The sequence below is a fragment of the Opisthocomus hoazin genome, chromosome 2 (genome assembly GCF_030867145.1).
Source record: "Opisthocomus hoazin isolate bOpiHoa1 chromosome 2, bOpiHoa1.hap1, whole genome shotgun sequence".
Taxonomy (NCBI): Eukaryota; Metazoa; Chordata; class Aves; order Opisthocomiformes; family Opisthocomidae; genus Opisthocomus; species Opisthocomus hoazin.
In genome coordinates this window covers 96,590,516-96,615,877 of record NC_134415.1, presented here as the reverse complement: position 1 = coordinate 96,615,877, position 25,362 = coordinate 96,590,516, and the positions used below count along the sequence as shown (strand labels likewise).

At 39.5% G+C, this 25,362-nt stretch overlaps 1 protein-coding gene across 1 annotated transcript; it reads left to right on the top strand.

Moving 5' to 3' along the window:
* Positions 1-4,596: 4,596 nt before the first annotated feature.
* On the top strand, positions 4,597-24,361 carry DDX43 (DEAD-box helicase 43). The gene is made up of 16 exons (XM_075410588.1): positions 4,597-4,909; positions 5,560-5,615; positions 6,002-6,134; positions 7,475-7,582; positions 8,121-8,202; positions 9,863-10,019; positions 10,101-10,219; positions 10,489-10,599; positions 11,991-12,132; positions 15,646-15,746; positions 16,521-16,608; positions 18,168-18,295; positions 18,890-18,999; positions 19,682-19,820; positions 20,616-20,703; positions 24,241-24,361. The coding sequence occupies exons 1-16, from the start codon at positions 4,597-4,599 to the stop codon at positions 24,346-24,348; spliced, it is 1,983 nt and encodes a 660-aa protein (XP_075266703.1). The 3' UTR covers positions 24,349-24,361.
* Positions 24,362-25,362: the final 1,001 nt, after the last annotated feature.

Here is a 25,362-nt window from a genome sequence, read left to right as displayed (position 1 = left end):
ACGAGCAGATGGTCGCACCCCCACCGAGCCCGGAAGGCGCCAGTGGGAGAACCGAGCCTTGGCCCTGCCTGTGCTGGTCCCGCACGGAGACAGGGCCTTGGGTTTTGCTGATAATTTATCTCACGGAAACTTGGTATTTTTGCCTTAAATGACATGCTTGAGTCCTTCTAATTATAAGTTAATTTATTTAATACAATTTTGTGCACAAAAGAATGCATTCTATAAATTATGTATGAGAATGTTAATGTCTTTACAAAGTACTAATAAATCCAGAAGACCGTATCGATTCAAATTATGGTTTAAAATCCTAATTTTTTTTCTTTTATGCTCACCATTATTATTTTTGTAGCTGCAAGTCTTATCATATAGGAATTTTTTAACATAATATTGATAGAAAATAGGAAAAGCAGTGAATATATGAAATTCTGGAGAGGAAGAATTGTTTGTTTGGATTTTTATAAGCTTTACTCATATTTCCTCATGTTTCTATGCTCTCTCTTTACAAGACAGCGTCATGACTGACAGTGATTCACTGGTTTCACGAAAGAAGGAGCTGTCTGGCTTTTCAAGTCTTCTCCTGAGCTGCTTATTAAAGTCCACCTCATGACAGCTAATAAGAATTGTTCATGAGTAGGGACAAAGGACAATGTTTTTTTCTGATTTACAATCCACTTGAGGATTGTTGAAGAGACAATTTGAACTTAAGTAAGAGCTTCAGGAATTAAGCCTTATCCAAATAACTGTTTTCTGATCAGCATGCTTCTTGTACCTGACTGAAGAGAGAACTGAAAAGAATAGTTTTGATGATTATTATTTGTTTAAAAATTTGTATTTGCTCCTGGCTTATATTATCTATACTTTTTATTTAAATATGAATATAGTGTTTTAGCCTAGGGTTCAAGATTGCAAAGATCATACACTTTTATTCACAGTGCCCACGGTTGTTCCATATGTTTTTGAGATAATCCTACTTAGAGTGACTGCTCTCATTATAGTACGGTGATGAGTAATTCACCTGCTCTTCTGTGATAAGTCAAGTCATACTGAATTACTGATGTATAGTAGAACATCTGATGTACAGTACTATTTCTGGATTGGGACCTGCAATCCTTACTCAAGCAAAAATTCTATGTAATTCATTCATTCTGTGGAATTCAATAGTTTTGCTTGAATAGGGAGCTCAGATTCAAATCCTTATTTTGTTGGGCATCTGTTTAAAGTGAAAATGGTAATATTCCAGTTATTTCCTGAGGAAACTAATACTTAGCTGAATTTACCCATGTCACATTGACTATATAAAAAATAACGCACAAAGTATTGATGTAAAAAGGGAAGAAGAGAAGGGACGTTTATAAAAAGCACAGAGAAAAGGAGAATAACCAGAAAGGAGGAGTAAGCAGGAAAAGAAAATATAACAGCAAAGCAATGAAAAAAGGGTTTAAACACCTGAGGCTAAATTCATCCTTGGATGGCTTCACTGACTTCAATGAATTCACTGCCCAGCCGGGTGAAGTTCAGCCTCCACTGGGATAATCAGGCTCGGTTCCACTGATCTTAAAGGAACTGAACCCACCTGCACCAGGAATGAACTTGCCTCTCTGGGCCAACTTTTATCCTGACTCTTATGTCATGCAATCCTTTTGGATTCACTAGGTTTGAATGAAATACAGGTCAGAAAAGAATTTGCCCCAGATATTTCTGCTTCACATTTTTTTTCAAGTGTGTTAATCGACTTAATTTAAATGGATTACAACATCACTCAAAGTGCTGTCACTGTCTAAAAAGGTTAATTGGTTTTTGAAATAAGAACTGTCCCCTGCAGCGTCAGTGGAAGCATGTAATATTTTCCTGTTCATACATCTGGATGCAAATATGGCCATTCATTCAGCTGTGCCCACACGGACAATTCCAGACATATCCAATACCATCTGCACTTGGAAGCATTTTCTACTTCTTTGAAAGATAAAAAGCCTGTTTCCTACCAGGCTTAGAAAGCACGAAGGCTGCTTCCACTGACACTGCAATGACATTACAACGTTAATTGTAACTTCTTGACAAAGCTGAATCCATATTGTTGTTAATAAAAATTATTTGAAAAGTACCAGGCTTACTGGGTTTTTTCCTTACCTAAGTGATTGGGTGGTGTAAGCATGTATCAGGCAAAAAAAAAAAAGAAAAATATTAAACTTGCTCATTGTTTTCCATTCAAAGTTTTGTAATTTTTTAATCAAATGGACCAAAGCACCACAAAGGAAGTTTACTAGAGTAAAATGTGCACAAACTAGTCTGACATGTTCAGTTTCTGGTAACTGTTTACAGCAGACTTTACTTAAACTTCAGCCATTTCAGCACCTCTATGAAAATTTGTTTGGTAGTTATTATTACCTTCACTGTTAGATAAATGGGAATTGATTCAGGATTGGCAATCAGGGGCCTGTGTGAGGAGCAGGGCTCCCAAGCAGAGGCCCATCCACTACCTCAGTTTACCTTGAGGCCCAGGTGAGGCCCCCTCCTTTAGCAGATTTTCAGTGTAATTGAAAGGGAGGCAGGGGCAGCTTTTTCTGTTTTAGGGTTTTTTTTCTATTTTTTTTTACTGTGAGGGTGACCAAGCACTGGCAGAGGTTGCTCGGAAAGGCCATGGAGTCTTCACCCTTGGGAGGTAATTCAGAAGGTGCCTGGACACAGTCCTGGGCAGCCGGCTCTTGCTGTCCCTGCTTCAGCAGGGCGTTGGGGGTCACCTCCAGAGGTCCCTCAGCCATTCTGGGATTCTGTTACCAATATTATGTCGGCTTTAGCACATCCAACCACACTAAAATTTTCATTAAAGCATCGTTAAAGCTTACTTGGAGATTAGATACTAAGACTTCCCAAAAAAAAATTCAGACCATAGTGTATCAGCACACCACAGAATCATAGAATCATAGGTTGGAAAAGATCTCTAAGATCATCAAGTCCAACTATCCACCCAACACCACCATGCCTGCTAAACCATGTCCTGAAGTGCTACATCTACACATTTTTTGAACACCTCCAGGGATGGGGACTCAACCACCTCCCTGGGCAGCCTGTTTCAACGCCTGACCACTCTTTCAGTAATTTCTCCTAATATCCAGTCTAAACCTCCCCTGATGCAACTAGAGGTCATTGCCTCTCATCCTATCGCTAGTTACCTGGGAGAAGAGACCAACACCTGCCTCACTACAGCCTCCTTTCAGGTAGTTGTAGAGAGTGATAAGGTCCCCCCTCAGCCTCCTCTTCTCCAGACTAAACAAACCCAGCTCCCTCAGCCGCTCCTCATAAGACTTGTTCTCCAGACCCTTCACCAGCCTCCTTGCCCTTCTCTGGACACGCTCCAGCACCAAAATGTCTTTCTTGTAGTGAGGGGCCCAAAACTGAACACAGGACTCGAGGTGTGGCCTCACCAGTGCCGAGTACAGGGGTACGATCCCCTCCCTGCTCCTGCTGGCCACACTATTCCTGTTACAAGCCGGGATGCCGTTGGCCTTCTTGGCCACCTGGGCACACTGCTGGCTCATGTTCAGCTGGCTGTCGACCAGCACCCCCAGGTTCTTCTCCGCTGGGCAGCTTTCCAGCCACTCCTCCCCAAGCCTGTAGCGTTGCATGGGGTTGTTGTGACCCAAGTGCAGGACCCGGCCTTGTTGAACCTCATACGGTTGGCCTTGGCCCATCGATCCACTCTGTCCAGATCCCTCTGCAGAGCCTTCCTACCCTCGAGCAGATTGACACTCCCACCGAACTTGGTGTCATCTGCAAACTGACTGAGGGAGCACTGGATGCCCTCATCCAGATCATTGATAAAGATGTTAAAGAAGATTGGCCCCAAAACAAGCCCTGGGGAACACCACTTGTGACTGGCCACCAGCTGGATTTATCTCCATTTACCACCACCCTCTGGGCTCAGCCATTCAACCAGTTCTTTTTCCAGCAAAGAGTACACCCATCCAAACCACAGGCAGCTAGTGTCTCCAGGAGGATGCTGTGGGGAACAGTGTCAAAAGCCTTAATAGTCCAGGTAGACACCAGGACCATAGACACGGAGCAAAATCACTCAGTGCCACCCTCACTCCCCACCTCACGGACTTCGGGGGCTTCCCACACGTTCAGGACCAAGTTCCTGCCACTCCCGCCCCAAAACACCCCCGCCTCCTCCTCCTCCTCCTCCTCCTCCTCCTCCTCCTCCTCCTCCTCCTCCTCCTCCTCCTCCTCCTCCTCCCCCTCAGCGGAGCCCACCCCGGGCTGCCCCGAGGCCGGCAGGGAGAGGGCAGCAGGCAGGACTCGGGACCCAGCGGGACCCAGCGGGACCCAGCGGGACCCAGCGGGACCCAGCGGGACCCAGGGGCCGCGCAGCGCGGCCCCGCGCGCGCCCCCGGCCCCCACAGCGCTGAGCCGCGCGGACGCGAGCTCAGCCTCGAGCAAGGTAGTGACGGCCCCAGGTTCTCCCACCCCCGGCGCGGCCTCGCCGAGCCAGCCAATGACCGCTTAGAGAGCGGCCCGCCCTGGCCAATCAACGCGCCACTAGCCTGAGGCGCGCCAAGGCCCTCCACGTGGGCCGCGGAGGCGGACGGCGGAGCAGCCATGTCCGACTGGGGCGGCAGCAGCGGCGAGGATGCCGGCGCGCCGGGCCGGCGGCCATCTTCTGCCGCCGGCGGGCGTCTGTTGCAGCCTCCGGCCACCCCCTCGCAGGACCGCGCCTCCGTAGAGGGCGGCGGGGGACGCAGGAGCGCTGAGTGGCGGCGGGAGGCGGTGGCCGGCTTCGGAAGGGAGGAGTGGGAGCCTCGGGGGGAGGTGGCGCGGCAGTGGCCGCCCCGATCCGCCGCCGGCCAAGCTCGGGACGCTGGGGCACCGCTCTGCTTCCACCTCGATAGCTCCCTGGTCGGAGCTCTCATAGGTAATAACGGCCGCAAGCCCCCCCCCTCCGCCACCCATCCCCGCGGGGCGCCTGGCCCGCTGAGGGAAGCGGGTAGGGGAGGAGGGGAGGACGCGGGCGAGGAGAGGTTTGTTCGTGTAGGCCCCCTCTGTGCCCCGAAGAAGGGGCATCGGTGCCTTCCCTCTCCCTGGCCCCGTGGAAGGGTCCCAGCCCCTTGTGATCCGCTGAGGTCTTTCTCGAGTCTGAGGATGGCAGGATGCTGAGTGCTGGCTGAAGAGCGGGGCTCTGCCGCTCGCCGGGGTAGCTGAGCTTTTCCTCCCCAGAGTGGTTGGGTTGATTCTGTTTCTCGTGGCCAGGGGTCTGTAAGAGGGCTGAAGCCCCTCTCGAGGCATCTGGAGGAAGGGTGGCTCGCTCTTGAGCTGGTTTTGCTGTGCCATCTCTTCAAGCGACGTGCCTTTCCCCACCACGCACGCACCTTGTGTTTGGTTAATTGCCAAAAAAGTTGCCTGCATTTTCCAACAGTTTGGGGTCGCAAGTTCTTTTATTTATGGATACATGCACTTAAGTGAAAATCCTAGGATTTGGTCGCAATCAAAATACAGTTACCCTGTGTAGTTTTTCCACAGTTTGGCCTAAAGCTCTGTAATACCAGCAGTGTATCTTTATAACAGGTCGCGGCGGAACTAAAATAAGAGAACTTGAGGATTCTTCAGGTTCCAGGATAAAGGTACTATGTGTTGTCTGTCATCCAGGCCTGGACTCTGTTGGGAACACATTTGGTTTTGCGTGTACGCCAGAGTTAGTGCAGCAAGTTGAAGGGTGTTGCAATAGCTGTAATAATTTTACTCTTTTACAAGAATTGATAAAAAGGAAGTGGAATTGAGGGTGCCACTTGATTAGTATGTGAAAGTTGGAAAAGCTTACTGATTTTTTTTTCCCCTTAAATACGCATTTATTTCCCACCGTTTTAGAAAGGGGCTTTTCCTGGGAAGAGAAGTTAAAATTCAGGAAAAAAAAAATCAGAGATGGTTAGATGGTTTTCAGTACGTATTCTTATATAATTATTGTCTTTGCAGTATTAAAAAAAAACTCAGTAAGGTTTTATAAACATAGGTTATAAAGGGAACCTATGAAGCTGAAGTAAAGATTTTTGGCAGTGCTGCTGTGCAAAACAAAGCCAAGATGTTGATTGATGATGCTGTTACAAGATCTGGACAAAACTACATTAGAGGTGGGACTGAGAAAGGTAAGAAATGTGGTTTTGGAAAGAAAAGAAATAAGACTGTGCATTGTCTTTCCATATATTTTGTAGCTTGCTTGAGTGTTTTTGTATTCTTAGCATTTTACCGAAGTGAATTATTTTTCACCTTGTTCTTGGACAATGGCATACCTCCTTAAAACAGAATTATCTAGACATCCTCGTTTCTCAGCTATGAACAGTTCCTCCCCCACCAAACTGACAGACTTCTGTGAAAATCTGTTTCTGTGTGTTTTCAATGATGCGGAATGGTATACTACTTTGTTTCTTGCATTATCAGTTGATTTCCCCAAAATACAAGTATTGGTTCTAATTTAAGTTTCAATGTAGTATCTGTGCAGTATTAAAATTCAGTAAGCTTTTATAAATGTTGACTATAAGGCAAGTGTACTGATTATAGCATGGGTGATTCTGACTTCTTGCTACTTTCATGCATAAAAGATTTGCTGTTGCACATCATGCCTCGCTTTCCTAGGCTTTATTGTGTTAACTTTACAATGTACATGTAACATGAATGTACGAGTAATGATTGTGTGCCGAGATGCTGCTTATGTTACTGGTACTTGTCTTCTGTGTGCTCCAAATGATGCTCTCCACAGGCGAACAACAATCGTAGTTGTTGATATGAGGCACTGATGAGGAAGAAGGGATCCGAGAGTTGTGTTCTGGTGTTAGAATAAGAAATGGAGTAGTTGTGAGTTTTGATTTTAGAAGTGCCCTGGAAGGTGGACGAGTGTGTTTCCAGAGGCTTGCAGCAGTTAACACTTCCTTAGTACACGTGACTGTTTTTGTCGTGTTTCTTGCTTTTCCGCTGATGCATAATTGTGTTGCCGTTTATATCTTCAGTGTAAAACCTTTCTTTCTTCAGAAGTGTTAACTGCATCGAAAAAAGGGGTGTAGAATGTAACTACGCTAAGACATCATTGTGGTGGTGTTGGATGCATTAGAAATAAACCTTGCTCTTAGAAATAAAGCTTTCTGTCTGCATATTGTCTTCTGGGTTCACAAGTTTTTGAAAAGCCTGTTGCACAGCAGGGCTTATTTATAGCTGGAGGAGTAGCACTTTGGAACCTGTCATTGCTTTCTTTAAGTACCTAAAGATGTTGAAATGCTTATTTTCTATCAGAACTGCATTTGTACAGATTTCAGTGATGTTTCAGGCTAAGACTTAGGAAAGAATTTTCTATTTAAATGCTTCATGTCTATTCAGAATCACATAAGGGGCCTCACAATAGAAAAAGGCAATAAGGTGTGTGTTTTGAGGGAGGTTCTCCCCCACCCTCCAACAGATTCCATCAAACAGCAGCCTTTTGTTACTAACTCTACAGGAAAAACATTGGACATTATCAAGCCTGAAAATAGCCCAAAGAAATCTGTGATTGACTGGGCCTCTCTTCGAGAAAACAAAGCTAAATATGAAGCTATGAAGTGGGCAGGTTAGTTTTAAAATTTTGATTGTGTGGTACTTGTCTTCATGTGGTAAAGCTGTTGAATGCGTAAACGTTTTTAATTTCTTCTTTGAGATGACTGAATCTTTCAGTGTCCAAAATAGTTAAGTATTTGCAGTGACCATGTCAATGTTTCTCAGCATGGTCATGAAGGACACTGTAGTTGCTGTGTAAAGACTTAAACTTACTACTCAATTGGTATTTTGACTTCACCCTTTGAAAATGCTGGGTTTTTTGTGTGTGGCCACAGCAAAGATCTGAGAATTGTTAACAGTTACACTATGTGTTAGCAGAAATTACTTTAGAGCTTGAAATGTGGGAAAGTGGTTCTTTTGCAGATACTTAACTGTTTGTCTCAGCCTTCATCTTTTATATGAACAACAATAGTCTGCCAGTGCTTTTGGCTAGTCTCTTAGTACAGGGCACTGTCTGCATTTTGGGGTTTCCATCTTGAGCTTTTAGCAGACTTACCCTGAACCTGTAGCATTTCTTACTGACTCAAGTTTACTTTTTCTGATTGTTTAAGACTTGCCACCAATTGAGAAAAACTTCTATAAAGAATCGCCAAGGACTGCTTCTATGTCACAAGAAGAAGTGGAACTGTGGCGGTAAGACCATTTACATAGGGAATCACTTGCTTGGAAAAAATAACTACTAAGGTATAAAGCCCAGAAAGTGGGAGATGAAATACTGAGATAGAAGCATTAATGTTAGGGTCTTGTAATAGCTTAGCTCTTCTTAGGAACTCTTTCTTAGGGATTAAACAATAACTGGCAGATAAGGTATTATTAGTTGCTTGGAAAAGTAACTTTAGGGATTAACTACTTCTCTAAAAGTGTTTGATCTAGTTGACTTTCAGAAGGGGAAAAAAAATCAAGACAGTCCATTGGCTTTTGGCTGTTTCTTTGCATTTCATTACCATGTTCATGTTTTCTAGATTCTTCCAAATAATATTGTTCACATGTTGAATACCTCTTGGCTGCCATTTTTTTCCCATATATTTTAGTCAAATACCATCTTCAAAACAAATTTCAGCTTCTATTACTGTTGTCTTCCTATCTGTCTATCTATCTTGTCTTTACAAGTACATTCTGGTGAGTGCATGCCTCAGTTAACTGTATCCAATCATTATGATCCACCAATCTACATCATTACTTTGCGAGAAAAGGTCTTCTGTTTCAAGTGATTCTGTGCACGCTGTGGTAATAGCTTCAACCCTTTTCAGTAGTTCTAATTAAGTTGGTGAACATTCTTGAAGGGTTACCTGTTATTGCTTTTCTTTTTGCATGCTGTCTAGTTTTTCTCTTGCATGCCCACCAGAGAAAGCTTGCCACGGTGAGCAAAGCATGGAGTATATGTACGTGTTATTGTTAGAGCTAGGCAGGAGCAACAGAGCATTGCTCTGTAGGTGCAGAATGTGTGTTGTGGAATAGCACTTGTGTGGTAAAAGAATGGTTTTTCTTTTTTCATCTGATCAGTTTGCTTTAAGGAGAAACAAGCAGTAATTGAAAAAAAGAAATTTGTAAACGTGAGGAGAAGTTGAATTACCTGTTCTTTTCCTAGCCCACACCCTGCTTGAAGTAAAACTGTTTGGTGAATGGAATCTTTGAAAAATACAGGACTGAAATGAAGATAAAATACTTCTGCATATTAATACCTCTTTGTTGGAGGGAGCCTCAGAACTTCAGTTTTTAATGTAGCGTTTGGGGGTTTGGTTGGTTGGTTTTTATGCTTTTTTTTGTTCTGTTGGGGTTTGGTTGTTGATTTTTTTTGAGCTTGTCTTACTGATCACATTCTTTTTTGTAAACTCTTCTGTTTGTATATTCTGGACTATCCAGGGAGCTGCTCTGAAAATATTTCGGGAAGGCTTTTGTCAGAATATAGTGTTCTGACAAAGAAGTCCAATCCATTCCTATGAATTCTAGGTTGTCTTTAGGTTTAAAAACTTGTCAGAGCTATTTAATTTGTAGTATAATTTAATTCTGATATGATAGGACTGCAGTTCGTGTTAATATCCATATATAACTTCAAATGAGTCCTTCTTAAGAAGGAATGGTAATTGATGCCTCCAGGAGAATAGTTTTTGTAGTAAGGCTTTCTTAAAAGTTAGAAGAATAGTTGTTAAGGTTCTTGAATGAGACTTACTTGTTTTCTCTTGTTCCAGGAATTAAAAAAAATTAAAAAGTCAGAAAGGCAGTCGTCTGTCTTAGCTCTGTTTTTGCAGATAATGAGACTTTAAAGCAGTTGCACTTTTTTAATTCTATACAGGAAAGAAAATAATAACATAATTTGTGATGACTTAAAAGAAGGTGAAAAGCGTTGCATTCCCAATCCTATATGTAAATTTGAAGATGTATTTGAGCATTATCCTGACCTTATGGCTCATATAAGAAAAGTTGGTTTTCAAAAGCCTACACCAATTCAGGTACTTCTTCAATTTTGATGAGTCTTTAACTGAAGCTTAAGAGGAAGTTATATTTGAGTTTATTCTGTTGTTTTATGTTAGTCCCAGGCATGGCCGATCATACTCCAAGGAATTGATCTTATTGGTATAGCGCAGACTGGTACCGGGAAGACATTAGCGTACTTAATGCCTGGATTCATTCACTTGACTTCACAACCAATGTAAGGACTGCTTGCATGTCTCACTTGTATAGCTGTGGATACTTACCTCCACCCCCCCATCATGGATTACTAGTAAAGAAGATAATAAATCATAAATCGGCAAAAAAAATTATAAACCTGGTGGAATATGTACCAGAGTTGTCACCATAGATTCTGTTAGTATAGCAGTGTACTTAGAAAGTCTAAAACACTGTAAAAATATTTGATGGCAGATGTGATGGACTTTGCCTAGCCTTATATACCCACATTCTAAAGATGCTTTATTACAGATCCAAAGATCAGCGTGGGGGGCCAGGAATGTTAGTCCTTGCTCCCACTCGAGAACTGGCACTTCAAGTAGAGGCAGAGTGTTCGAAGTACACGTACAAAGGAATTAAAAGGTAATCTTACTTCTCAATTGCTTGTCAGGTAAGCTTTTGTCCTACCACTTGTGGCTTAATTCATCTACTAAAATAATTCGTTTGCTGAGAGAGGAGCAAAGGTAGTAAATGCAGAGTTTGTCTTTTCTAGAATGCTTGTTTTGACTGCTCTCATTGTAAAAATCTATTTCCTATATAGCTGGAGTTCTCTGTATTGTAGCTTTGTGTGTTCCTTCTTGTCCTTCTGTGTGGACAGCTGAGTCTGGCTGTGTCTTCTTGTCACCTGGCTGTTAGGTAGTTGTCAACAGCAATAAGATCTTCCTGAGCCTTCTCCTCTTGCAGCTGAGCAAGCTTCTCTCACATCATGCGCTCCATCCTCTTGACCATCTTGGTAGCTGCCTGTGGGACTTGCTGCAGTATGGATATGTCCGTCTTTTAATAGAGGTGGTGGGTACAAAAACTGGATATTGTGCTTGAAGTGTGGTCTCACAAGTACTGGACGAAGGGGACTAATGAGTTCTCTCAACCTGCTGGCTACCTTCTCCATAGTACACAGCTGGCTTTCTTTTCTGCGGGGTTACACTGCTGAGTAATGTTCAGTTCCTTGCCCACCCAAGTCTTTTCTGCAAAGCCATTTTATAGCATGTTGGCCCCTAGCCATGGGGTAATTTCATTCCCATCTTGGCTTTTATTAAATTTCATGGGATTCCTGTCAGCCTATTTCTCTAGCCTTTTGTGGCTCTTCTGAGTAATAGCCTAGCCCTCTAAGTGTATCGACTGCTCCCCCAATTTGGTTTCATCCACAAACATGCTGAGAGTGCAGGTCTTCATTTAAGCTATTAAACAGACATTAATGTACTCTGAAACTTACTTCTAGGGCTCTCTGGTAACTTTGTATAGCATACAGAATTCCTCTTGTAGTCATCAAATACTGAAATGTACGTTCTGCTTCCGTCCCAAAAATACTAAGAAGTTTTACAGAGCATGTTAAGTTTGTGTGTAAGCCTAATACCGTATCAAGTGCATTGATGGTTTTAACAGCAAAATGTCTGACTTTTGATGGTACTGTTCAGAAAATCCTGCATTCTTTCATATGGTCATCTATTTTTGGTGTAAATACTTTCAGAAGAACCCAAAACATATTCATTGCTTAATAGCTATCTTCCTTCCTTTCATGTTTATTTTCACTGCAATTTCAGCAGAAAGTTATGGCTGAACTGTTGAGGGAGTATCATTCAGTGTTAAGTCCATTATTTACTGTGATACTGTCAGTCACGCGTACTGTATTCCTTCCTCTTGGTAATACCAGATGACACTTTTTCAAGTGAAGCAACATGGTGGCATGCATTTGAAAAAGACTGACTTTAGTTGAACCTTAATACACTGCCTCTGTAAAACATTTTATTTTTCAGTATTTGCATATATGGTGGTGGGGACCGAAGAGGACAGATAGATGTGGTTACCAAAGGTGTGGATATCATTATTGCTACTCCTGGCAGATTGAATGATCTTCAAATGAACAACTTCATAAATTTGAAGAGCATAACATACTTGGCAAGTAGCTGATATGGGATAAGTAATGCACTGGTTGGGGAATGGTTGATTTAGTGTGCACTTAGCTTTAATGAAGTTTTCTTTAAAGTTTTTAAGTCTTAATTACAATAGATCTTAACACTGAGATTGGTGTTAAGTATGAACACATCATTGGTGAAGGAAGGTTCATACTTAACATAATTGCATTGCAGATGTGCAATATTCCCTAGGAAAAAAATAAAATAGGCTTCTAGCACAATAAGTCTTTTAAAGATGCTAAATTCTTATCTCATAGTAGTAAGGTTTGCTGTTTTAAAGTTCACTTTGTCAGAATCAGTTGTTAGTGGATGAAATGCCTTTCCCAAGGTGTCTTGTTCTTTTAAAGGTTACCAGTGACTCAAGTTCTTATTAGAACTTGTGCGGTAAGCACCAACGTTGCAAACGGTTAGGTATTAAAATGTTTGGGTATCTGACTTTCTTTTGATCTCAATGAAAAAATAGCCATGTAAACACTGTTATTAATCCTTATGTCATTTCATTCTTGCCCTTTGCTGTGCTGGATACTTAAAACCATTGCTGTTTTGTAAAATACTTTCATATATTCAAATTATGTTGGAGTTGTCCATTTAACTGGTGACTTGTTGCCTAGTTGGACAATTTGGCCTGCTTCCTTTTCCTCATCTCCACCTCCACTCCCCTCTAAGGGTTAAATACTCATTATGCTGTGGCAAGTTAGCTCCAATTCTAGTTAATAGTTATGAGCTTACTGGCAAGGCCAGTGGTGGTATAGCATCATTAGAAATTTGGCCATCTGGAAAAACAGACTGTTGTTGGAAGACAGGAGAGTAGCCTCTTATAGAAGAGTAACATGTAATTGCTAAGCAGGAGGGAAAAAGGCCTGAAAAACTGCTTTCTGAGAACTACAGGAGTATTAGTAATCTCTCTCTATCAAGGTGAAGTATGGTCATGCTACAAGCACACACTGCTTTGTAAAATAAAATCAGATGTTTCAGTATGTGCAGGTTATCCTATAGTATGATATTGCTAAAAAGAATTAGCCATCAAATTGAAAAATATTATGTAAAGCAGGAGAAAAATATTTGCTGTTGTACTGCTGGGAGTTAAATATTTTCAGCTTGAAACCACTGCAAGGACGATATTTTGCGAAGTGTTTAATGTCTCATGCCTCAGACTTTCTGGAAATGCTGTACTTCTTTAGGTCCCATACAAAAAATTGGACATCCAAAATTCTTTTTTTTAATTAATGTTACAATATGTTTTTCCTTTTAGTTTCTTGTATATTTTTAACATATAAGATGCTTTCTATTTCCACAGTTTTGTTGTCATTTTTCAGGCAACAAAGAATTTAATCTTGCAGCCTTGTTTCAGAGAAAAGAGAGGGGTATTAAATTTTGACTTTTAACACCTTGGATGAAGAACGCTCTTCATTGAAGCGCTTCATTTACGGTTTTCATTTAAAGATATTGATAAGTCTTGTGAATGCTCCCAAAGTGCACAGAGTATTGTTCGCTGGTATGATATAATTGTTTCCCAGAGGACTTCCAAGGTCAGAGACTGGGATACAATTGTTAAAAAAAAAAAAACAAAAAAAAAACAACCCCAAAACCAAACTGTTAATTATATTTGAATATACACTGTACACAAGGTGAAATGGAGGCAGGGAATTTGTCTTCTCATTTGGCAGAACCATGAAGTTAGTTGCAGTCTTGATTCAGATTTTTAGGAACTTACTCAAGATAGGCTGCTGTTTGTCGTGATTTCAGAAGAAACACTGGAAAATTCTGTCATATATGGCCTTTTGATTGTGTACAATACATGTCATTTGAAGATTGTCTTCTGTTTTGCTGTGTTCAGTGTAAATCAGTATTCGTTCATCAGTAATCTGAGTGCTTTTTTCATTTGACCTTATGCTCATAAAGCAGAAGTAAGGAGACTGGACTTGTGCATGAATAATTGGGAAGCATTTAGGAGAAAGAATATACTAAAAAATAAAACCAAAAAAAATCGTGAAGTAGGATATAGAAGGTAAATTGAAGTAGTCCTTTTATTCTTCAAATATAAAAAAAAAAAGTAGTGTGCAACTTACCAATAACTAGTTTAAAACAGAAGAAAGAAAATAATTTTCACATGAAGAACTGGCTTGTAAGAATTTCTTGCCAAGAAATAGAACTTAAATGAATAATGTTAACAAACAATAAATACCTATACATAACAGGAAACCTAAGATTATGTCAACTAGGGCTAGATTTAGTTTATAAACCAGGACCTGGCTATGAGGCATTTGGAAAAAATAGTGCTGCTATCTATCTAATCTCTACTACCGCCTTTATTCTTTGTTAAGCACCTATCAGAAAGAAGGAAAGTGAACTTCAGCTACTCTGATCCATCTAATACGCATACTTATGTGCTTTCTTCTCCCTTTCCAGCTAACTCCCAGCGTGTTTACTAGTGTAGAAAGTATCTGCTGCTGAAAGGGGCATAGTAACCAACTCTATATATAAAATTACTGGTATTTCAGCCTTGCCATTGTATTAGAATCCAAGCAGTTAATGAAATCTCCATGAGTCCTTTGAAAATAAGGAGAATTAAATCAAGAAGCAGAATTACTGACTTCTGTCTCTCAGCTGATGATTTGTTATTTCAGAGATTTACATAAATATTGTACTGAAAACCTTTAATAGGTTGAAACATCTGAAAAGAATGGAACAGCAAGATCAGGACAGTAGAAAGGGATTATCCTCAAAGTCTTATGTGTCTACATAAGCAACTAGAAAATGTCAATACTTAAGACCGTATAACTTTATATATATAAACTCTATTTGAAAAGTAAAGGAGAAAAATGAGTCTTGGATGGCAGCCTTCTTCCTTTGTATGAGACTCTGAAAACATTCACAAGTGTGCTTGTATATTAGAAAAAAGATCAGTTCCAAATAGTTGTACTCAGACCTTCAGCTCCCTTGTTCTCTTTTGTTTTTTTTTTTACCAGATGAAACAAGTTTGACCTCTGGGATTTCTGCAGTGTCCTAGCATGAGCCAGACAGAATGTAGTCTGGCTTTTTTCCTACTTCTAATGAGGAACTAAACTGATAACTGATATCTTGTTCTGGTATGAGATCCCTTGCAAGATACAAATGAGATTTCCCCTTCAAATTACCAGAAATTTCTTACTGAAATTGTGTTGGTTTTGTTGGGGTTTTATTAGTTCTGTGCTTAGTTTTAGGCACCAACCGAATTATAGTTCAAACAAACAAAGAGTTGTTTCCTCTTCGTTGACTGTAAGTGCTCGTAAAGATGCTGTGGATTTTCTTGTTCTGCCCTCAAATGTATTACTAAATGAAAAAGCTTCAAGGAAGTTGAAGAGGTGAAATAGAAGTTGAACAGGTTTTGCAATACATTATGGAGCAGATTCTGCAATTAAAATTGTTACCATTGAAATGGTCTGCTATGTGATGTCTTGCTGAAACTCTTATCATCTAAGGAAATAGACACAATAAACAACCTTGTTCTGAGCAGGTTTTAGATGAGGCTGACAGAATGTTGGATATGGGATTTGAACCTCAGATAATGAAGATCCTAATAGATGTGCGGCCTGATAGACAAACTGTTATGACGAGGTATGGAAACATAATAGTGCTCAGTACTTAAACACTGTAAAGGTAAGGTTATTGAACAAGTTAACTTCAAAACAGATGTGTCAGTTTTATTAAGACTTCTACTAGCGTAAATGGGAGTGGCATCAGTTTTCTTTCTAATTCTGTCTAGTCAGTCCTTAAGTTATTTGACAAATTTATTTTCATTCCTTAACCTTTATACATGAGCTATAAAAACAACGGAGTTCTTTTCAAAACGGAAGGTGTCCTGGGAGTACTAGAATTTGCCATATCAATTTCAAATGCCATATTTAACTTCTCCATCTGGGACCAAACATATATCCTAACCTTCTGATCCGTATCTGTGCTAGTCCGTACCTGGATTAATTTTGAAATTATGCACATTTTTGGAGCTTTACAATAGAATATCATAACTATTTTTTTTGTTACCGTATTTTGCATTGGAGCTATTGTTTTAGAGCTAAAAACAGACTAGAAGCTTGCTTATTAGGCATCATTGAACTATTAAACTCACTTTTGGCTTCTTTAGAAGAGCTCTGGAACAGTTGCCTGTACTTTTAACCTAGAAAGTTATCTTTAAAGCTTGAGTGCTGTTTACTAATAGCTTCTTCAGATTATTCCTGAATGTTTTATAAGCTCACTACTGTTGTTGCTTACTCAAGCGTTTCACTGACTTACAAGAAAGAAAATAAAGAAGAACGTGATGAAAATAATGAACTGGAGAAGATTTTGCACTCTATTCTCATGTGTTTGTTTTCCTCTTTACTTCCTGTATAGTGCTACTTGGCCTGATGGTGTTCGTCGCCTAGCAAAATCCTATTTGAAAAATCCTATGATTGTGTATGTTGGTACTCTTGACTTAGCAGTAAGTTGTTCTGCTCTTTTTTCTTTTTTCCTTTTTTTTTGTTTGGGAAAAAAACATACAGTTAAACTGGGAAGTACTTGCTGGTAACAATAGGTAAGTGAATGAATGTAACTTTAAAATCAATCCAAATCTTCAAAAAACAACTCCATATTATTCTTTTAAAGCTTCTTTAAGAGCTTAGAAAGAACTAAAAAAAGGCAAGTAGAGGAGAACTTTGTTCTTGTGTTTCTGTAACAGGATCTTGAAGTCCTAGATCTTCAGTAGAAGACACCACAAGCAATAAATATCAATCAAACTTAAGTTTGAATGTCGTACTTCTGTGCCATGTGTTCTTGCCTGAACCCTTGTTTTTGCAGCCTTTACTTCTGTTCAGCAAGTTCTTGTTCCTTCCTCACTTTTCCTTCTGAAGGTCTTTCTAATGCATGCGAATGCTTATATGGGTCTGTGTTTCTCAACTGCTGCTTTCTCAAAGAGAGTGGAAGCTCTCTGCTAGACTCTTGGAGGGCACTTGTATTTTAGATTAAGAACTGTCTTTGAAGTCCAAAACTCCTAGTTTATATAAGTAGCTGCATACTTGTCATGCCTGTGCAGCTGTGTGTAGCTGGCTTCAATGCCGGCAGAATTTACAGAAATAGTAGTTCTTCCAAGATCTCCACATCCTGGTCTGGAGATTGCTTTGAGTTTGTTTCTTAAATTGTGAAATCTTCAGTTCCCGTATTTCAGTGACAGCGAATGAAGAAACTTGGTATCTAATACACTTTTAGTTAGAAATAGGGGGAAAATACACTTTTAATTATTCTGTTTCAGAGCTATGCATTTGTTGAAGGGCACTACTTGTCAGAGAGAGGATTGGAATTTGAAAGACATCGGCTGCTGTTGTAGCTCTCGTCTAATGCGTTCATCTCTTTTATAGGAGCTTCTCTTAACTGCAGATGTGACCTCTGGGGGGAAGGGAGGGAGAAGCATTCCCATGTGGAGAGAGTATCTTTCTGTGTACTTGATTCATTCTTCAGCTCTTACCACAAGATTATGGTGCAGCGCCATGAGAATGTCTAGACCTTTGTATTACTTACGTAGTGTACCTTAGGCATTCTATGGCGACCTTCAGATGTAATGGAGTAATGTTTTTGTTAATGAACTGTTGTTGGAAGAACTGCACAGAACTGATCATTTCAAATAGATTACAGACTCTTCTTTAAAAGCTTGTTCTTTCAAGTAAGACTGACATAGTTCCAGCTTCCTCTGGATTAACATAAAATATACTGAAAGTACTTCAAGATGATTTTCACTAATATTAGGAATATTTATTTCGCCTCACTAGTCTGCTGATCTGTACCATATGATTTTGCAAAGATAAATTTTTACTGTTCTCCTAAAGCAACTAGGAAACAATAAATACATCTGCATTGTTTGAGCCCCAGACTGATGTATATTTTGGTTTTGAAATAGTTTTTCATTGTATCATATTACTAGTTTTACAATACCATAATATGGGAATTAACAGGAAAAATATTATTCAATTCTGTTTCTACTTAACATCCGTTTTTGCTGTTTAACAGGCAGTAAATACAGTAGAACAGAGAGTTGTTGTTATTGCTGAGGAGGAAAAGAGAGCTTTCATGCAAGACTTCATTGACTCTATGAAGCCAGAAGATAAGGTCATCATGTTTGTGGGGAAAAAACTTACGTATGTAATCACTTCACAGTATTACAGCTGTTCCTTTTTTACTAACAAATACTGGATAGTTTCTTAGTTCATGTAGTAATTACCAGGTGTAACAGCTCTTGTGAGCAATGTGCTGGTGTTAGCGGTATTTTTATTTATTTATTTATTCATCCAGATTGTCTGGTAGCTTGTATCCTTTTTAATATCATTAACGGTGGTGGTAAATTTCAATTTCATGTAGTTAAAGTAGATGTTAAGATTCCCAGGGACACATTAATGTTGTGTACTGTTTACTTGCCTATGCTGGTGCATACAAGACCTGATATGGGGGGGGTGGGGTGGTGGTCATTGGACTGTAGCTGAGCTTTTTGAGTGAACAACACAAAAATCATTCATTATTTATCTTATATGTAAATAGAAGCAAACATTTAAGTGGGGAATAGTCTTGCTTTTGTACTGTTTTATAATTCATTTCAGCTGACCTAGGTGGGCTTTTGCCCTTAGGCACACTTTTAGCTTTTGTTGTCACGTTATTATCTTTTGGATCTAAATCTAGATGCTGCATGTTTGTGGGTTTTTTTTCTTTTTAAGAACCATTGTTTTATTTCATCCTAGAGCTGATGACTTAGCAAGCGACTTTAGTCTCCAAGGAGTTCCAGTACAGTCACTTCATGGTAACAGGGAACAGTGTGATCGAGAACAGGCTTTAGATGACTTCAAGAAAGGTACGTTTGTACCTAAGTACTAGTTTGTTAGCCCAGGTTTTTAAAGCTTGTCATGTGCAGAACTTCACCTATTTGTAAGTGCCATAGAAATGAAAATATTAGAGATCTGTTGTGTTTACTTTGTTAATTTGACAAACAAACAAAAAAAGGCAAACAAAAAGAGATTGCTTGTCAATAAAATTTGGAATGTCAGAGTTAAATAATTTAAAGCTTGTTTTATTTTTGAACTCTGTGGCAAAGTCAATATTGTGTTAGTCTGCAGAATGGTAAATGATTGTGCATTCAGTGCAACAGTTCTGCTCTTGGTTATGCCAGTAGGGTATTACTCTGGGGTTAGGTGATCATATGCTAATAAAAAAAAGACTAGGCCTATGATAAGGATGCCAGCTGAGAATACAGTTGTTGAAGTTTCTGTTCTTTTCACAGACTCTTTATATCAGCTAGGCATGTTTCTTGCTTCTCCTGCACCCTGCTGTTCTACTTGTGAAACACAAATAATAGTAAAATGACATTTTGAGTGCTTACTTGCCACCTTGTATTTGAAGCTAACTCAGTGTGATGTGAAACAAGCATTTTTTTCCTTTATGTGTTAAGAATAAGTGCATTACACACTAGAAAACCAATAGACTGGAGTATATTTTATTATTCCATAAACTCCCATTATTTGTTTTGCTTCTTTTAGGCAAAGTCAGAATACTGGTAGCTACTGACTTAGCATCCCGTGGACTCGATGTGCATGATATAACTCATGTTTTTAACTTTGACTTCCCTCGCAACATTGAAGAATATGTTCATAGAGTAGGTCGTACTGGAAGAGCAGGGTAAGTGTTTCCAAGACAATACTAACATATTGTCAGTACTTGGGCACTTCACAGGTGTTTCTCATGTCAAATGCTAGAGCTGCAGGTGATGTGGAGTGGGGGAGTGAAGATTCCAGAGTCTATCAAAGTGTGTTTTAGATAATAACACACTGCTTTATGTTTTGAAATTGGTTCACTGTTAAATTTCAGGCAAACAAGTTTTCCACTTTTCTGTTACTTCATTGAAGTGGATGGGAATGAGGGATGTTTGAAAGCTGGTTTAAATGTGGGGAAGAATTACAGTTCAAAACAACTTCTGCATAGATACTCTGAAATGTCACTTCCTTGCTTGTCTCTTTGTGAGCCACGGAGTTGTTTAGTTTCCTAGACAGCCCATTGGGAAAAAACATACATAGATTAAAAGTTTGCAGCCTGTCATAGTGGTGTAGTTTAGTGTTAGGACTTCTGAATGCTGCTTTCGCAGGTTGGCACAAGTGGGCTTTTTCTTGTGTATGTGTTTGTTTTAATCATGATATGAATGTATGTCTCAATACTTAAATACGTTGTCTTTGTACTAGGTTTATTGTCTAAAAGTCTAAATTAGTTGTGCCTTTGCTCCATTGTAGGTGAATTAGGTGCCATATTCTGATCTTTAGAAAAGTTGCTTTCTGTCATGTGTGTAGTAAATACTCAAGACAGTTTTATCTACCAGTGCAGTAGTATTGCCTGTAGTACAAATGATTTCTGTGTAGATCAGTAGGAAAAGCCTAGCGGCAGTCGTTTGGAAGATCAACGGTTATTTCATTCCTTGTTTAGACGTACTGGGGAGGCAGTAACGCTTGTCACTAAGAGAGATTGGAGGTTTGCATCTGAGCTGATTGAAATTCTGGAAAGAGCAAACCAAGTAAGAATACATCTTACTGGGTAAGATTTATATTGATTCTGGGTTACCACCTGAAACAGTTCATGAAGGTCTAACCCTATGTAGACCTTTCTTAGTGAGTGTTTGTAGTGTCTCGGGCAAAAAAATGGGCACTTAAGTCTTTCTTGTCCTGGATGTTCTTAGCTGTATTTTACCTTGCAGATGAGTCCCAGAAAGAACTGGGAACTTTAATCAAAGCCTTCTGTGTCCAAAGAAAAAGTAACAAAGATACGTGCACATAGAGATCTGCAGAGGAATTGTAGGATCTATTTTATTTCATAGTATTTTATTCCATTTGTATTTCACTTCTGCATGCATGTGCCAATATTCTTGTTTGACAGTGTAAATATTTACAATATTTATATCAAAAGAAGCTCAACTACCTATCAGTTTATTATATCTGACAGTTGTGATATCTGCATGCACTTTTCCAAGCTATCTTTCTTATGGGTGTTTGTAAATAGTATGGGAAATACAACTGGAATGTGATTTGTTTCTTTATTTTAAAGAAACATTTTTTTTGTTGCTACCATATCTGAGATGCCAGAGACAATTACATTGTTGTTTATTCCTGTGGCAAGAAACAGTATGTTGTCTGACTGATAGCAAACCCTCAGTTTGTGCCCTGACTCGAGTTGAAATTTAAAAAAATTTTTTTTTTTGGGGGGGGGGAGCGATGGGGGGGTGAGCTAGATGAGTACAAACTAAATTGCTATGACCTAGGACCTGTGGTTGTTATTGTGGACACTTACTCAAACTTTAAACCCTGAGTTAGAACTTCACCTAAATCTTCTGTTTTACAACTCGTCTTTGAAAGATGTTGTGCCACTTAATGCAAACCTGGCAAGATGCTTTTGAGGGAGGAAAGTAATAATAAAAAAATAAAACAAACCACACACAAGTTGTCCCCTAATAATTTCGTAAAGTTGCAGGTTGGGGGTGAGGTGGGGGGGTGTTGTGTGTTCGGTTTTTGTAGTGTTTTGGGATTTGTGTGTTTCTTTTTTTTGTTTTTTGGATTTTTTTTTTTTTTTTTGCAAATGTGAGAGATGAAACCAGTAATGATACTTTGAAGTCACTTAAATATCACTTAGAGGTACCTTGTTCTGCATTCTGAGTCAGCCGTTGCCGTCCATGCTTTGTCACCTGCTGCAGACTGAAGTTCCCAAACTTTTTTTAATGTGTGATAGTCCAGCTGGGAGTGGGTCTCTGAGCTTAGAGGAGAAAAGAGCATCTCTGAATCCTTACTTTCAAGGGTAACTGTTAGTCACAACATTATTCTCAAACTTTTAGTTACAGCTGATAGAAGGGAAGTATCCATACAGGCAGGTGTTTGGGGTTGTTTTCCTCATGACAGTGAAAATATAATTGCTTCAGTTTTAAAGCATCACATAAAAGGGAAGGAGAGCAACTGAATACATGGTCTGAAGGTTCAGAATATTCGGTTTCAAAACAGGTAAAGTGCATTTGTTAGCCAGATGTTTTCCATGATTTTGAATATACAGATAATGTCGCTAGAGAAAAACAGGTACAACAGAAAGATTTCTGTATCATGCTGCAGGGATCTTTATATATAAGCTTATTAAGAAGCATGGACAGTTTTATCAGGGAACTGGGTGGAAAAAACACTGATCTCTGTAATGCCAAGAAGAGTGTTACATATAAATTATGGCATCTTTATCCTTTTCTGTTTTCTCATTTGGACTATCATACCTACTTTGTATGTTTAGCAGATACACAGATTGTTCGTGTAAAGCTTTCAACAAACCACTAGATGCTGGCTATTACCTCACTGAGATTTTTATGTTCCATATCCTGGCTTCTTCCCACTCTTTCCTTGTGCCTGCTTAAAAAGCACTCTTACAAGAAGATGTTGCAATTTTAGTTGGAATAAATCCAGTTTCACACTGTAGCAGAGGATCTGATCTGATACTGAGGAAGAAAATCATCCAGTGTTTCAACTGAAAACTAACTTTGTCTCATTACTTCTGGCTCTGTTGGTACAAGTCTGTAGTGAATTTCAGCTGGAGAGATGCATCATTTTTCACTTTATTTTTAAACAATGTCTAAAACTTTGTCAGAATAGACTGTTCCGTAGGCATCCTGTTCTGTGGACTCCTGACAGCCAGGGCAGTTGTGTACCAGTAAAAGCAATTCAACACATAAAATACGTACTAGCGAGCTGATACTCATGCCAGCTTAAGAATAGTTGCTTATCGCAAATGGCAAGCATTCTGAATTATAAAGCCGCTCAAAAGAAGTTGGAACTGGAGGAATACACCTTCCTGCTGCACCAGGCCAGTTGTCCTGGCTGCATTCTTCACCTGTTCAAACATTGGCAGGTCTAGGCATTACTAAGGAGACTTAACAGTATTTAGATTTGTTTGTACTGTACTGTTTGCACTGTGTGTGTGCCGCTTACGGAGGGACAAACCACGGAGACTGAGCAATCACGTTAATACCGTGCTCACAAGCGCTGCAGTAGCTTGCTCCTCACTCTGATCAGGAAGCTGATTCTGGACTGGATATCTTCTACCTGCTGCGTGGCTATGTGCAGTAGCAGGTTGTTGAAGCAGGCTGGTTTTGATAATTAGTGATCTAAAACCTCTTCTGATAGTAGTCACCCATACTGCTTTTTGCGGTAAATGTTGCATTAATGTCCGCATTATGCCTGACCTGGTTTAAGAAAGCTTGTTGGACACTGCCTTTGTTCCATAATTTATAAGAATAGTATTTGGGTTTGTTTTTTTTTTCATTCAATGATCAGTGTCACCCAACCTAATAAAGTCTGTCTGCAATTCTGTGCATCTGGCCTCAGTCTTCATGAGCATGAGGAACTCTGAGGTGACAAAGTGTGCTGATGATACTGTTCACCTCCTTTTCCACATAATTACAAGCATGCCAGAAAGCACCGTGGATCTTGGTAAGAGGCTCTTGTGAACTACCAGTAGTGGGAGAACTGACGGCTTTCTCCTGCCCTTCTTTTCTTGCTTTTAGCTTTGTTTTATCCGTGTGAGAACCCTCCCTGTGGCAGTGCTTTAAGTACCAAAGTTTCTCTTCAGAGGCCCCTAAAACTTCCAAAAGGAATTTAATATTAATCATACTAGTGTGATATTCAAATACATTTATATATATAGTATGGTATCACCTTTTAGTGGCATTGGGCATTTTTTCCAGCTGTTCATTATCACTGAAAGGTACATTTCTATCTGAAATGCAAATGCTTTAATTAGCTGGTTATATGTTGTCATCAGATGTGGTGATACTAGCATACATATGTACTTGAAAATCTAGGGACACTGTCCTGGTTATTTTTCAGTATATTTCAGTATAATTTTATGTAAAAAGATTTATCTGCGTGTCTCTACCAAAAAAAAAAAAAGATCTGCGAAGTGACAGGAGCCAGATGAGTAACAAAATCAAGTTTGGGAACACACAAATCAATGGCATTTATGTAAAGCAGAGTCAGGAAGTTTAGATTTATTTAAACCTGACCTTGTTCTTGTGCTGCTTCCTTATCAGGTAGTTCCTAGTGAGCTTATTGCAATGGCAGAAAGATACAAACAATTTCAAATCAGAAAAGAAATGGAAAAGGATATGCGAAGACCTCCGAGAAAGCCCTCAAAATAACTAATCCCTTGAAGTTACTGGAACAAAGTAAGTGATTATAGTCAGTGTTAGCATCTATGGGCTTGAATTTAGAAGTTTCTTTTCTTGGTTGATTGTTTTCTGTACCTGTCCCACTTAAACAAAATACATTTAGAAACATGGCTTAGAAAAGAAAACTGGATTGACTTTATATAGAAATAAATATTGTTTTGCGCTCGGGCAGTATTTTTGCTTAAGAAAAATTAATTTCATTATTTTTTCTTGTGTGATGTGCATTACTTCTAAAGCACTTAACTACTGGTTATAAACATGTTGTGGGTTTTGTGATTTTGATGCAGTATTAATATGTAGGACTGTAAAAGATAATTTTTCCTTTTATTTTCAGAGAACTGGATTAGCGAATGTAAGCAATGTTTGTCAGTGTGGCTCCAGAATACTGTATGTTTGCATTGATACGCCACACCTGCCAGTGGCATGCAGAATTGTTTCCAAAGATAACTTAGTTATTTAGGAACTGCTCTGTTTGCAGTAATAATGTTTGCTGAAGCAAGGGGTTTTTTTCGTTTTTTTCATTTTAAAACTTAATATTGAAAGTCATTTTTGTTAAGTCTTGTGTCTCAGGCTTTTTTTGAGAGAAGTCTGCATTTCATCCTGCTGGAGGAGGGCATAACAAGAAACATGTGTTCATGGCTAACTGGAGGAAAAACAGCTTCTACTTTTGTTCTCATGGATATAACTTTCTAGCTTAAGGAAGAAGAACAGAGTTCACTAAGGCAATGTTAACAAATTCAGGAATTAAAAATACATTTGAAGGTATTTCTTTCAGATAAGGTCGATTCAAATTTTACATTCGGATGTCAGGTTCTGTCACACAGATTGCTAATGATGATGGGGTATGTTTTCACTCTTTGGAAGTTGTATGGGAAAGAGCTATTCATTTGATGCTAGGTCTGAACTTGTGTTTACTCATGTGTCATAAGTAAATGAAAAACTAATAAACTCAGTCTAGTGAGATGAGAGTATTTTATTAAAAGC